Raw genomic sequence first — 13,532 nt, 5'->3', positions numbered from 1 at the left:
CCTACGCTCAGGCTGGCAGAGGTAGCTGCACTTTAGCTCTAACCAGTGTTGGCCCATTCTCACCAGATCTGTTCATCATAAGTACTGTGTATTTTAAAATATTGTGTAAAAATTTTTGGAAACTCCATGTGGTCCAAATAAAGCTAATCAGGGTTTTTTTAAGCCTCTGTGAAAATGTACTTCAAGTTTGTTGGAAAATGGAATTAAAAATAAGTTAATTTTCATGCTGAAAATTTGAGATCCATGCCCATGAAGGGTTTTCAACAAGTTCACTGAAAATGTTTGTTGTGAACAAAGTGTGCACAGATTTTCAAAAATATTTTGCAGCAAAATAAATTTATATTTGTATTGCCCTTTTCCGTGAACTTTTTCTAGTTCTCTAAGATACAAGGCAGTTCTTCACTCCTTACATGTGAGAAACATCGAGACATTTTGTAAAGATCATTTATCAGGAAAGAAGATTTTACAGCTATTCAAAGTATGTCCCTATAAGTATCTACAATAAATAAATAAACAAGATCATTATGGAAGTGTAAGATGCAGCAGAACAACTTGAGCAAAGGAAAGCAGCATCCGAGGGTAAATTTCCCAGGGAATTCATATGGCCTGAGTAAACAGAGGGTGCTGAAACAACACAAGAGTGTGCTTCATGTTTCTAAGACAAGAGAGGGATACCTTTGGAGAAATTGAATTTGATAGCAGGATTCAAGGGGAATTTTGAAGTCCAGTGAGAGCACAAATGAGTACACCTCACATCTCTTTGCAGTCATCTAGGCTGTGTCACATGGCCCGGCCCAGACTGGCAAGTGGCCCTGGGAGGAAAACCAGGGGAAAAACTGGCAGAACATGTTGACTCTCATGGGGTTGAGAGGTCATCCCAAGTTTGAGGCAGGTCAGAACAGAACCAGAAAAATGGATCTTACTATGATGAAATGGCAGAAACACTTACTTGCCTTTATATATTCATCACATGTTCATTTATTCTGAGAGATATTTTCTTCATGTCAGTTTTCATGAGCATTATAAATCTTCAATTGTATATACCTAGAGAGTTGAGACCTGTTTTGTAACTTTTTCAGTATAAACTATGGCAAAGGACAGTCTGAATGGGCACTCCATTTTTAGTCTTGTGATTTTGAAACTTAAATGAAGGTAGGAAGAATGTATAATGAAAACAATCCATGCACCTTACCTGCTTGGAAAGTTATCAACTTTGTGTGGGTTTTGTTTTTCTGTAATAATGAGGCACATAAAGGGAGAATTTGTGTATATGCTAAGTCTACCATATTTAGAGAGAAAAAATATATGAAATCCCTATTCACTTAGAAAAATAAATACAAAGGTGAAAAAGTCTCACTTTTCCCACAGCTTCTTATATAGACACTTTGGGTCACAATTTAATTTCTTTTTTTTTTTTAAGATTTATTTATTTATTGGAAAGTCAGATATACAGAGAGGAGGAGAGACAGAGAGGAAGATCTTCTGTCCGATGATTCACTCCCCAAGTGAGCGCAACGGCTGATGCTATGCCGATCCGAAGCCAGGAGCCAGGAACTTTTTCCAGGTCTCCCACATAGGGGCAGGGTCCCAAAGCCTTGGGCTGTCCTCAACTGCTTTCCCAGGCCACAAGCAGGGAGTTGGATGGGAAGTGGCTGCCGGGATTAGAACTGGCGCCCTTATGGGATCCCAGTGCATTCAAGGCGAGGACTTTAGCCGCTAGGCCACGCCGCCGGGCCCACGATTTAATTTCAATGGAGAATTCAACATAAAAAGAAATGGGAAAAAAAAAAGCAATTTTAATAACTTAAACTATATCTGTATCTACTATGGTGTGATAACTCAATAGCAGAAATGACTAATCTGTAAAACATGTCTGATAACTTTGCAATTCTAGGTGTTCTCTAGGTTAATGGTTTTGGAACTAATTATGTCTTTAAATAAAATGCAAGACTGTATAACAGATAATCTAACTCTTGTTTGAAGTTCAAAGATACTTATAATATGTGAGATTAAAGGAGAATTTTTAGAAGTATTAATTGCATCATTAACTGAATATTTAAACAAACTTTTTCAAAGACTGTATTTGAATGTAGTTTACACAGAGGATATTCTGTTTTGCAGATTCCACAAATGCAATTTCAATGTATAATAATGTCAGCTTGAGTCAAATATACAGAAATTGTGTAATTATCATCTAATAACACTTTTCAAAAGTGTTGCTCAGTGAATGCAAATTACATTTATTTATTCATAAATGTAGGGTTTATTGTTGTTACTCATAAGTAAATGTAATTGCACATAAGCATGAACATACGTTGTACTTTCTGGACCTCTTTCTATGCTTTCAATCACTGATTTTTCCATTTGTGGGCCTATTTTAAGTAGATGTACTGATAACTACTAAGCTATTTTATTTGAAAGATGTAGCTAATGAATGATACCGAAAGACAGGCTCTTTTTTTTTTTTTCGTGAAAAAGCCAGGAAATATTTCTTAATTGAAAACATTGTTTTTGTGTCCTTCTGAAAATAGACTCCCAGGGATAAGATTGAAACCGTATGGGAAAATGACTACTTGCTATTATAACTGAGTATTATAGTACTCAAGTAAATTGTGATGTTTTATTCTGAGTGTACATATTGAAAAGTCTCAAGGATGCCTCTAGAGAAAGAAGTAGCTGTTCCAGTGTATGCTTTCTAGAATTTTCATACAAACCCATGACTAAACCTTGAAACTTTAATTGTTTTGGAGTGTATTTTGTTTAAAGTTATTTAACTTGTTCAGTAATACTTAAAAAGAAATTAATAATTGTGTTTCCCCCAAACAACAGTGTTGCCCAAATGCCACACATGCACACTGTTCACTTTGTCAGTTCCATTTACATATTAGCTAACGACCGTTAGTCCACCAAGGACTGTGGAATCTGATAATAATCTTCTCATTAATGGGACCCCAATTTAATTCAACCAGAAAATGAAGTCTGGTTTTTGAATCTGAGCATGCAGCTACTCATGACAAGAAGCAGTGGTCCACTAAGTACAAATCAAAACGAGTAATTTACTTAAAAATTAGAAGGCAATTTCCCAGTGGGCCTTCCTTCCAACAGAAACAATCTTACTGGGTTTTTACTCCTTTTTAAGTAAGATGAGGCTGACAGCCCCAGCTCCTAGCACAATTGAAATGGATAAATTAATGCATCCAATAAAAAATGTGAAATCTGTCTTTGGCATTGATGAATTAGAATTGCCTCTTTGGGTTCCACACTATGAAATCAAGATTCAAATCAAGTCATAACAAAAATTGTGAGGTAGAAGAACCTCAAAAGAAATAGTTAGATTCTGATTTTAGAGAAAAAATAGCCAATGTATTGTTTAATTTCCTAGTTTCTAAAGTAAGATCTTTGGTTAGCCTTGTCTTAGGATTGATTACTGGTTAAAAGGATTGCACAATTTTAAATTCCAATGTCTAATGATAATTCAAAATAAACTCAGTCATCTAACACTTGAATTATATGTATTCTTTGCTTGTCTTCATAAAAATGAAGCATAAATGGTCAGATTCCTTCATTTGAAATTGTTTTAAGTGTGAAAGGAATTTAGTATGAGCGTTGATCTGCATCTGTGAAATCTGTTGCAGCAATAATGTCACCAAATACTTACCTAGTAATTTTAGTTTTTCTGTGAACTTTGTGCCAAATATCAACATGAATAGTATGAAGCATAATTTTAAATGAGATGCATTTAATAACAAATAATTTGTTAACTTTTACAGGGCTGCCTTATACCAACCTTTACATATTTTTTAGTTACTTTTCACAGTATTACTTGTAATCAAATTCTGGAGATAAACTGCTTGTGTATGGTATGAAAATGACTGGCCACATAATAGGATATTCTGCAGCAGTACAAAAATAACCTGCTCTATCAATGATATTCTGGAACGAGCTCCAAGCAGGGACAGTCACAGATGGAAACTTTGAGTGCTGTTTCAGTGTAACCACACTGATGTGAAAGACAGTCACCAAGGCATAATATGCATTTAATTTTTTTAAGAAACTACAAAAAATTCAGTAGCCATCTTTGAGAACAGGCACTAGTGGAGACTGGACTAAAGAGATTAGATTTTTACTTCTAATATCATATCCTTCTTTATACTAGCGAAGTTAAACTTTCAAATAGTATCCATGATTTATATATAATAGAAACTGTTATGTCAGGGCACTTGTGTGACACTTCTTGTTTCTTTATGTTTTTTGGTATTCCAGAATATTCTAAAAGTTGAAATTTATCTCTAATTATCAGTACTTACAGGCAAAATAATGAGGTATATCCAAATCTCATTCCAAAATAAAATCTGTAAATATATATTTGAACAACTATAGTATTCACAGCATAGTAGGGCAATATATGAGACTTATCTACACTATGTTAGGAATTTTGAAATATTTTAATTGGAATGTCAATTTTTACATTTTTACTAAGGAAAAACTTGGGGCTACAATCATTCGTGAGTCCCAATAGCCCCTGTTATGCAAGACACGCCTTCTGTCACATTTTCGCTTTTGACACAGAAATTATCAGACCTGGTATTTTCTTTTTTACTTAAATGCATTTGCAGTCATCTTCACTTGAATGTGAGTTTTAATACCTATTAAATTCCTATTTATTATTATATCCCCTAGTTACTCAATGTTAAGCAATTATCAGAGTTCAGTAAATATTTCTTGTTTGAGTAATTAAATAAGTGAATGAAATGCTAGCTAGTGATTTGAGCAGATAAGGGCATTTCTGGGCAAGTCATCATCATGATCAGGATGATGTTTAGTAAATTTTACTATGTTCCAGGCACTAGACCACTCACCTAACTTTTCCCATGTAACTCTTTCTCATATCCTTTTATGTGAATATTATCATCATCATGATCTGGTGGATAATGTGGAGGCTGGCAAAAAGCAAGGAATTGGTGAGCATTAGAGCTGAGATGTGCCCAGGTGATCACATTTCACAGGAATATTCTGTTCTACCAGTTGACTACCTTGCAGCAATCTAACTAGTTTAAGTATCATCTTCCTGGGAAGTCTTCCCATAGTACAGGAAATTGCTGTATTTTCAGGCCCAAATAACGGAATACTAGCTAGCCAAGCCTATAAATAAAGTATTCTCTTTATTCAAAATGCACCATTCTCATTATCCAAATGCGTCATTTTTGAGATAATAAAATGATTCTTTAATAAAGCTGGTTTCTTTGCTCATTTTGAGTAAAGAACAAAAATTAGGCTACTTCTGACTTTTAATAAATTGTTTGAGAAGAAATTAATATCCTGTGTTTTATTACTTCTTATCTTGTTGACATAGCCTAACTTTAAACCACAAAGTTTTTTGTTTTTTTTTACATTGTCTAATGCCCTACTCTACAAGAAAGATACTCTAATTTTAGTTTTTAATATTATTTTATTGTCTTTCAAAAATATCTTAAGCTTTATTTTAATGAGATAAGGCAAAGTACTGGTTTTAATTATTTGCAGAAGTCGAAACCTGATTTTAATCTCAAAATCCTTCCTCCTTTAGCCATTTACCTATCCCTTTTTTCCTTATGCTTCCAGGATTTACAGACTAAAGCCCTCCAAGTCTGAAATTTTTTTCTCTAATTAAAATAGCTTAAATTGACATACACTCTGCAATTAGCCCCAATTTTCCCACATTTTTCAGGATCCAGCTTGTCATGTACACGTTACCTGCTGAAGCACAGAGGCCATTTCTTGTCCCTCTGCCTTGGCTTTGCCCTCCAAAACAGAATGTTATACTCTCATGTTCTGTCCTCCATTAGCCCTCATCACATGCAGTGACTTATTTATTCATGAAGTCTGTGTATATACCTCTGTTGATGCTGAATAAGTCCATGTTTCAGATAGAAAACCAAGGTTTTCATTTAAGTCAGAATACAGACTTGCATTGAAAATCAGTAGTGAAGATGGGAAGAAATTCCTGGATGTACTCTTGGTTCACCAGGGGTAGCGACATGCGTGGTTAAACGACCCTCAGCGGTGTTGGAACACTGCGTTCTGAGCTCCTGTCTGAATGTAGACAGATCTTCAAACGTTGTGCGTTATGGTTTCTTCACCTATAGAAACGGTAAAGCTGTGTGGGGATCCAGTCTCTGTCAACTCTTTAGTTCAGGTTGAATGTCCTTTCCCTGACACTGGAGTATACCATGCCACACTTCTACCCTGTTTGATCTGTCCCTTCAATAGCTTTTATCACAATTATACTCAAGTAATTATTTATCATTACCATTTTTAAAAATTTATTTTTATTGGAAAGGCAGATTGGCAGAACGAAGAAGAGACAGAGATCCTCCATCCACTGATTCACTCCCCAAATTGCCCCAGTGGCTGGAGCTAAACCGATCCGAAGCTGGGAGCCTTCTCCGGGTCTCCCACGTGGGTGGAGGGTCCCGAGGCTTTGGACCGGCCTTGACACAGGCAGGGAGCTCGAAGGGAAGTAGAGCAGCTGGGACACAAACCAGCACCTGTGTAGGATCCTAGCACATGCAAGGCAAGGACTGTAGCCACTAGGCTACTGCACAGGACTCCGCATTACCTGTTTTAACATCTATCTTCCCCCAAAAACTGAGGGGTCTTGGCAGGAAGTCACTGTCCATTTTACTTCCTGGTCTTCCTTTGTGCCTGGAGCTGGGCCTGCTCAGGATACCTGCCCAGTCACTGCTGAAATAACAAAGGAAGGCATAAATCACAGTGAACAGAGAGCGTAAACTATTAAATACCATTCAAAATGGAAGAGATTCATACCACATTTATGAGGCATCATAACTTAAGGGGCAGAACAGTTAACGGGTTATAAAGTAGCACAAAAATGCCTTGAGTATCTACATTAGCCCAATCTTGTGAGTGAAAGCTTAAAAAATATTGCTACACTGAACCAGCCTTTTTTGTAATTTTTCATATTCCTTATAACCACCCATACACACTAAAATAAAAATATAGTTCAAAGTCTCACTTTGGGTACCAGGTTTAATTCTGATTTGATTGGTAGATAATAAATCTAAGCCTTGCACATGACCCTTCAGTTGATTAGAGTTGAAAATTCAGCAAGTTTTTCTGGTTCAGCTTTGAAAACTCTGAAAACTTAAATGTCTATAATAATTACAACATTGTATCCTGAGACCAAAAAAAAAAAAAAATGTTTATTTTTCTAAAAGACAATTAGAGTAAGGCCCTGAGGTTTTACAATCCAACTACAAAGGCGTGTACCCCTCAGTAAAATAGCAAAAATAATTAATGGTAACATGTCTGACCTACACCAAGTTCATTTTCTACAAACGCAAGAAAATGAAATGCCTAGAGCATGACTTTCATCTAATCTTGATTTTTAACCTTATATTATGCATATTGATATCAACTCTTAAAAGAGCTTCTTTTAGAATTCAAAAGACATGTGCTTCTGCTTGTAGTTTTCTTAAGATGTATCTCATTAGCGAAACATTGTCCCCTCTACTTTTTATTTTAGAAACCAAAGGCTTAAATTATGTTTCCCTGTAGATTTTAATTAGGACCCTGTTATAATATGATACATAGCGTTTTACATGTTTCTAGAAACAACTATGATAATTAATATGATTATAAACAGAGCTAAGTAAAATAGGCTTTAGGAATTGGTGTTTTAATTGTAATTTACACCTGATTAATGACTTACTAAGTAGTATTGGTACACTGCTATGCGAAATTTATTGTGTGAAAGAGTGCCAAAATGTGTAAAGATTTTTAAATTTTAAAGTTAAATACAGTGTGGTAAATTATCTGCTACTAATATGTAAATCTTAAAAAGCTACAAAAAGACAACCCACAGAAAAGCCTCCTACAAACTGTAGAATAACTTCTCATTTTATGTGATTTAGGCGATGATAGCATCTTCAAGTTCAGGTGTCTTTAGTCACTGTTGTCTGCTGCTAAACAAATTCTTTTTTAAGAAATTCATGATATTTGGCAGTTAATAATCTTTGGTCTGAACCCATGAACCCATTAATACATCCATTTCGTCAAAAAAAAAAACCAGCTGGAACTGTGTAGGTATGATTTCTGAAATCCTTCTCTCCATAAAAGCCCTGTTCTTAACCTTGGATATTATCTGTATTTGAGGGAGGATGTGTCTATTGCCTATCATGTACTACATTCGGTTTAGCATTTGGAGGAAGATTCAGTACCAAATATAAGGAGTTCTTCCTAATCCAGACAGGTTGAATTCATTGGGAAGAACTTACATATAGAGAAGGAATATGAAGAACATCAAGAAAATTGTCCTTGGCAGTTATTTGAATCAAAAGTTTCTCCTTTTTATTTGTTATTTTTGAATAGAAATGTGAAAGTTGTCAAATGATGTTTACTGTGGCAGGTATTTTACTCAGCAGTTAAGACAACCACATTCCATATCAGAGGGGTGGGGTTCAGGTCGTGGCTTGGCTTCCAGTTCCAGTGCCCTGCTAGTGTATACTCAGGGAAGGAGCAGGGGATGGTTCAAGTATCTGAACCTCTACCACCCCATGTAAGGAGATCCAAATGGAGTCCCAGGCTCCTGGGTTGAGTCTGGGCAATCCCAGCTGTTGGCAGGTATTTGGGGAATGAACAAGCACATACAAAATCTCATTCTCTCTGCTGCTGTGCCTTTCAAATATGTAACAAGAAGGAAAGTGTTTTTAAATGAAGCTAAGTATGAAAGTTACTTGAGGGAATTTGCTCCAAGTATTCTGACCACCCCTGCTCTCTTCAACATTCTAATTGTATTGCTCTGATAGAGCTGGCAGGGATCTCAGCATCTGCATCTTCCGTATGTGTTGCAGCAGGAGGGGTGATCTGTGTCCCGTGGCACCTGGACCTTAACTTTCAGAAAGAACTTAACCTGGTGTTTGTCATCACACCCACTAATGAACTGTTTACCTTCTTTTAACAAAACAGATCAGTGCATTAACAGAGGAGCAGGTAGCCTGCGGGGCAGCAGAAGTCAGGATGTTTGTCACATTGCCTTTGGATCCAGAGTTCTTGGACCTCCTCCACTGTCCAGCAGAAGGAATAACATGAAGCTCTCCAGTGAGGTAGGAGAAAGACTGGAGCAGGTTATGTAATTGCGGAGATGTGGCCGGAGAAGGGAAGGGCTTTTTCCCCTGTGTGGGACGGGGAGAAACAGCATGCCAAAAGCAGAAAGCTGGAATATGTTTGAAACAGAAATGCAACATCTTAAAAGGAATCCAACAGTTTCCTTTTTGTCATTGTCAACATCATTAACATTTCCAAGTCCTTTTTTCATTAAACACTCACAGAACTTATAGGCAAGAAGATGTGGGCACATTTTGCCATCTCCTGCAAAGGAGCTGGATCCCCACCAGCTGCCTTACGTTGAACAGATTCTCAAATGCCATGTTTATTTTTAATTTCCTCAGTTTCCGACATGCACAATGATTTTTAACGCAGCTCCTTCCTACTGAAGGTGGAGTATGGCTAATAAGCACACTTTAATTAGTGCGGCTAGAACTGGTTGTCTCCCACTTCATCTCACATTGTTTGTTTTTTTTTTTTTTCCTCTTCCCGTTGCTAATTTGCAGCAGAAATTTCCCTTCCCATCATTTTTAGACCTCATTTCCTCTAGTTTTTTCCCCTCACTCTATGCCCAAATATTCATTTTCCTGTACAGATTCTATAGGAAAGAAATTTCGTTCCTATGTTTTTAAATGTATAGGTGATTTCGTTTCCTTGTAGACACTGAGATCTGCTGGATGCAGACATCGCCGATCACCCCAGCAGTCTGCTGTGGATAAATGTGCTACCCATGCGGAGAAGTCACCCTTGCTGATACCTGACTGTGTGGAGCAAGGAGATAAAGAAAACATTTGCCAAATAAGGCAGCCTGTGCCTATTCATGGTAAGGAAGAATCATGCATAAAAACTGAGAGCTAGTGAAAATAGTGAGACATTTTCTTGTTTAGTCGGAAAGTTGTATTTATGACTAGTTCTGAAGTTCAGAAAATTAGCATTTAATAATGACAGGAATGGTGGGTTATTGACATGTATTCAGAATTCTTCTAGAAATTCTCACTCTATTAACTTACCTCAAATTGCTGTCATACTTTGCGGACTTCATGAGTACTAATATGGAAACAAAATAAAAACCTCCTATTGTTAAATTTTGGAAACTACATGTACATTTTTGGTTTTGTTAGCTTAACTTCATCTTTTCATTAATGTCATTAATTTGTGAAGTGTTCTCTTTTTTTCTCTCATTGCTACAAAGACAGTCCTGTGAATGTGGAAAGGGCCTTCAGTCATTTTACAGATTGAAAATTTAAGACTTACAGAGAAGTAGAGTGATTTGCATCTTCAAGGAATTAGAAACCAGAACCAACAGAGAAAGAAGCCAAGACTTCCACTTTTCACTGTCAGTTTCTCATCCTTTCTGGCCTGGTGTTAGTGAAAAGAAGGTCCTTTGCATTTTATTTGGTTTATGAATTGGTGCTCACTATTGCAGATAACATCCGTTATGGAGTATAAACAGACGTAGGGAATACACCACAGACATCCAGACACAGCTCTACCTTTCTCTGTGAAGCCTTGAGCAAGTTTCCTAAACTCTGAGCTTCAGGTTCCTCCTCTGTAGAATGCAAATATAGTTAACAGTGTCACTGGCAGTACCCCAAGGGTAATTGTGAGGTTTCAGTGAGAAAAACACAGTAAGGGATCATATGTTATAAGTGACCGGTCAATAGTAAATGCTGCCATAAATGGCATGTACATGATTGTACGTATTACAAAATTAAGCTTCTTGAAGAGTTTTTCTGCAGCTTTGGCCTTAGTTCTTCAGGGTTCTATTAGAAACTGCTCTAAACTTTGTTTGTTTCTTTTTCTTACCTACACTTTCTCTTTTAAAGAAGTGATTTTTGTGTACTGGCTGTCAGCTTGACTTTTCTGATGTTTAAATTTAGTATGTTGCATGATTAATTAAAGAACTTAGAGTTCTCTATTAAGGTTTTAAGGAGTAAAATATATCAGTAATTTTAAAAGCTGATATGATTCTAATATTGGAATCAGAATTAACACCTGTCTCCTGTAAGGAAGACAGCTTCAAATGACGTCAAAATGATACATGACTGTTTTCACAACAGTGACAATTATATTTACTGAGTTATTTCAAGCTATATAGTCGTTTCACTTCTGGCTTTTGTTCTTTGATATGAAAATGTGCCAGCCATTCTACCCTTTATGAATCCACATCCCCCTCAAGAACCGGCAGCAGATAAGAGTAACAGAAGAAGATTCCGGTTAAAAGGTACCAGCAGAGAAAGGACAGATACACCCAGCGGTAAGGCACCATTTCGGTACCACCTCCCATCTGAGCGCTGTTTAGGGCCATGGAGTCTCTCTTTGCAGGCTGTAAATTTCAAAGGATTATGAATAAATTCATTTAAAATATAAATTCTGTTCTACAGAGATTATGGAAGTCCAACTTTCAGCAAAAGAATTGCTCTAGAGCCCTTTCTGATCTGATGGCTCAAGTAGACAGTTCCACAGGAATAAAGGACTCTAGTTTGACACTCAGAGGGTGAATAAGCTTACATTATTTTTTTTTAATGTCCCAAATGTGATAGAGGAAGTTCATGCCTGCTGACTTTAGTAAAATTAAAATTCATTATATTTTTTCATATTTCGTTTGTGTCTTTTCTTTTAAATTGGACTCTGTTCAGGTTGGTTTGGTTTTTTGCCTTTGCTGTCTCTCCCTCTGGATTCTTCAGCATGTGATATAACGCAGTTTGAAAATTAAACATTGGGATTGTCAGTTGTGTTGTTGCGGATGAAGCCATGTGTTGGACATCCGTGTCCCAAATCAGAGAGCCTGATGTGAGTCGCAGTATCTCCCTGCTTGCAATCCGATTTCCTGCTAACGCACCTGGAGAGAGCAGATGCCTATGGCCAAGTACGTGGGTTCCTGGAAGCTCTGTGGATCACTTAGATGGACTTCCTGGCCTGGCGCTGGCTTTGGCAGATACTCGGGAAGTAAACCAGCAGAGAGACCCTCTTTTTCTCCTTCAACATTTCCCTATCACCCTGCCTTTGAAATAAATCTTTTAAGAATAGATTGAAGGGCCTGGTGGTGTAGCCTAGTGGTTAAAGTCCTCACTTTGAACGCATCAGGGTCCCATATGGATACCATTTCTAATCCTGGCAGCCCCACTTCTCATCCAACATCCTATTTGTGGCCTGGGAAAGCAGTCGAGGACAGCCCAAAGCCTTAGAACCCTGAACTCATATGGGAGACCCAGAAGAAGCTCCTGACTCCTGACTTCAGATCGGCTCAGCTTCAGCCATTAAGGCCTTTTGGGGAGTGAATCAGCAGACAGAAGATCTTCCTCTCTGTCTCTCCTTCTCTCTATATATCTAATTTTCCAATAAAAATAAATAAATCTTTTAAAAAAATAGATTGAAGTCTTTGTAGCCAATAAAGTATTAGAAAAATAGAGATGGCTGTAACAGTTGATATTTTAAATACTGAAGTTGGGATGTGTGTATAGTTGTGTACACATGTATTAGTCTGTTCTAAATCCAGCCCAAATGTGTCATCATTGTATCTCTTAATGTGATTTTCAACTATAAGATTTTCAGGCTGAAATTCAGCTTACTTGCTTCACATTATTTTTTTATAAAAAGGCAGATAGAATATTAATTCATAATACCTGGGTCATTTTGTTAGTGTGCTGAGAGAAATAACTTGATCTAAATGATTCATATTTAGTAAGAATTATAATTTAAAGAAAACATTCCATTTTATGTGGAACCCAAGAGAAAAAAAAATAAGACACTTTAAAAATTATATGGGCTTTTGAATTCCTTTTATCACATTTTATAAAACTTACGGCTAAAATATCCCTGTGCAAATATCAAAGAATTTTAAGGTGAACCTTTAGGCACTGTGCTGAAAAAAAACAAATGCATAGAATCTATATTCAGGCCTGTAATTTGTTTTTCAAGAATCAGGCAGGAAAGTGCCAAAATAATACCATTCTTCAAATGATTACTTTTTATAAATACCTAAAGAAATAATGGACTGGAAAATATTTATTCCCATCAAGGAAGTTCTTCAGGAAATGACAAGAAGGAAGGAGATAAAGCGCCAGCCCTCCTGGCGACGGGGACCCAGGAAAGCACGACGCCCTGCACCACAGCGCCCCCGGCATCTGATCAAGCAGGTTGGCATCCTTTCTACGCCGTATTTGCTAATAATTAAGAAGCAAAAATTTTGCCAAATACTTCAAACCCAGTACTTTTGATAAGCATTTCAATGTTCTGTGAATTTCCGTTTGTTACATCTTAATTTTGTGTCACAAATTAACGGCTGAAAGCGTGTTTTCAAGTTGTAGTGTACTGATTGTCCTGTCGTAAATCAAAGTTTAAAACTTGCAAGTGTTCCCTTGCCACTGTTACTCTACCCGAAGATGATGTATTGTTGTATTTCTCCGGCTCGCTTTAGAATGGAC

At 36.8% G+C, this 13,532-nt stretch overlaps 1 protein-coding gene across 2 annotated transcripts in view; it reads left to right on the top strand.

Annotated features, from left to right (window-relative positions):
* CFAP20DC (CFAP20 domain containing) overlaps positions 1 to 13,532 on the top strand; it is a 191,345-nt gene that overhangs the window by 94,307 nt on the left and 83,506 nt on the right. For both annotated transcript variants that reach the window (XM_040994742.1, XM_040994743.1), the window contains 4 exons: positions 8,968 to 9,104; positions 9,766 to 9,928; positions 11,249 to 11,362; positions 13,128 to 13,244. In XM_040994742.1, coding sequence (XP_040850676.1) covers positions 8,968 to 9,104; positions 9,766 to 9,928; positions 11,249 to 11,362; positions 13,128 to 13,244 — 531 coding nt within the window. The remainder of the gene's footprint in view (positions 1 to 8,967; positions 9,105 to 9,765; positions 9,929 to 11,248; positions 11,363 to 13,127; positions 13,245 to 13,532) is intronic.

Source organism: Ochotona curzoniae, unplaced genomic scaffold (genome assembly GCF_017591425.1).
Source record: "Ochotona curzoniae isolate NIBS_2020 unplaced genomic scaffold, NIBS_Ocur_1.0 contig_908, whole genome shotgun sequence".
NCBI classification, from domain to species: domain Eukaryota; kingdom Metazoa; phylum Chordata; class Mammalia; order Lagomorpha; family Ochotonidae; genus Ochotona; species Ochotona curzoniae.
Note: the sequence above shows the minus strand (reverse complement) of the source record. Positions and strands in the feature narration are given on the sequence as shown.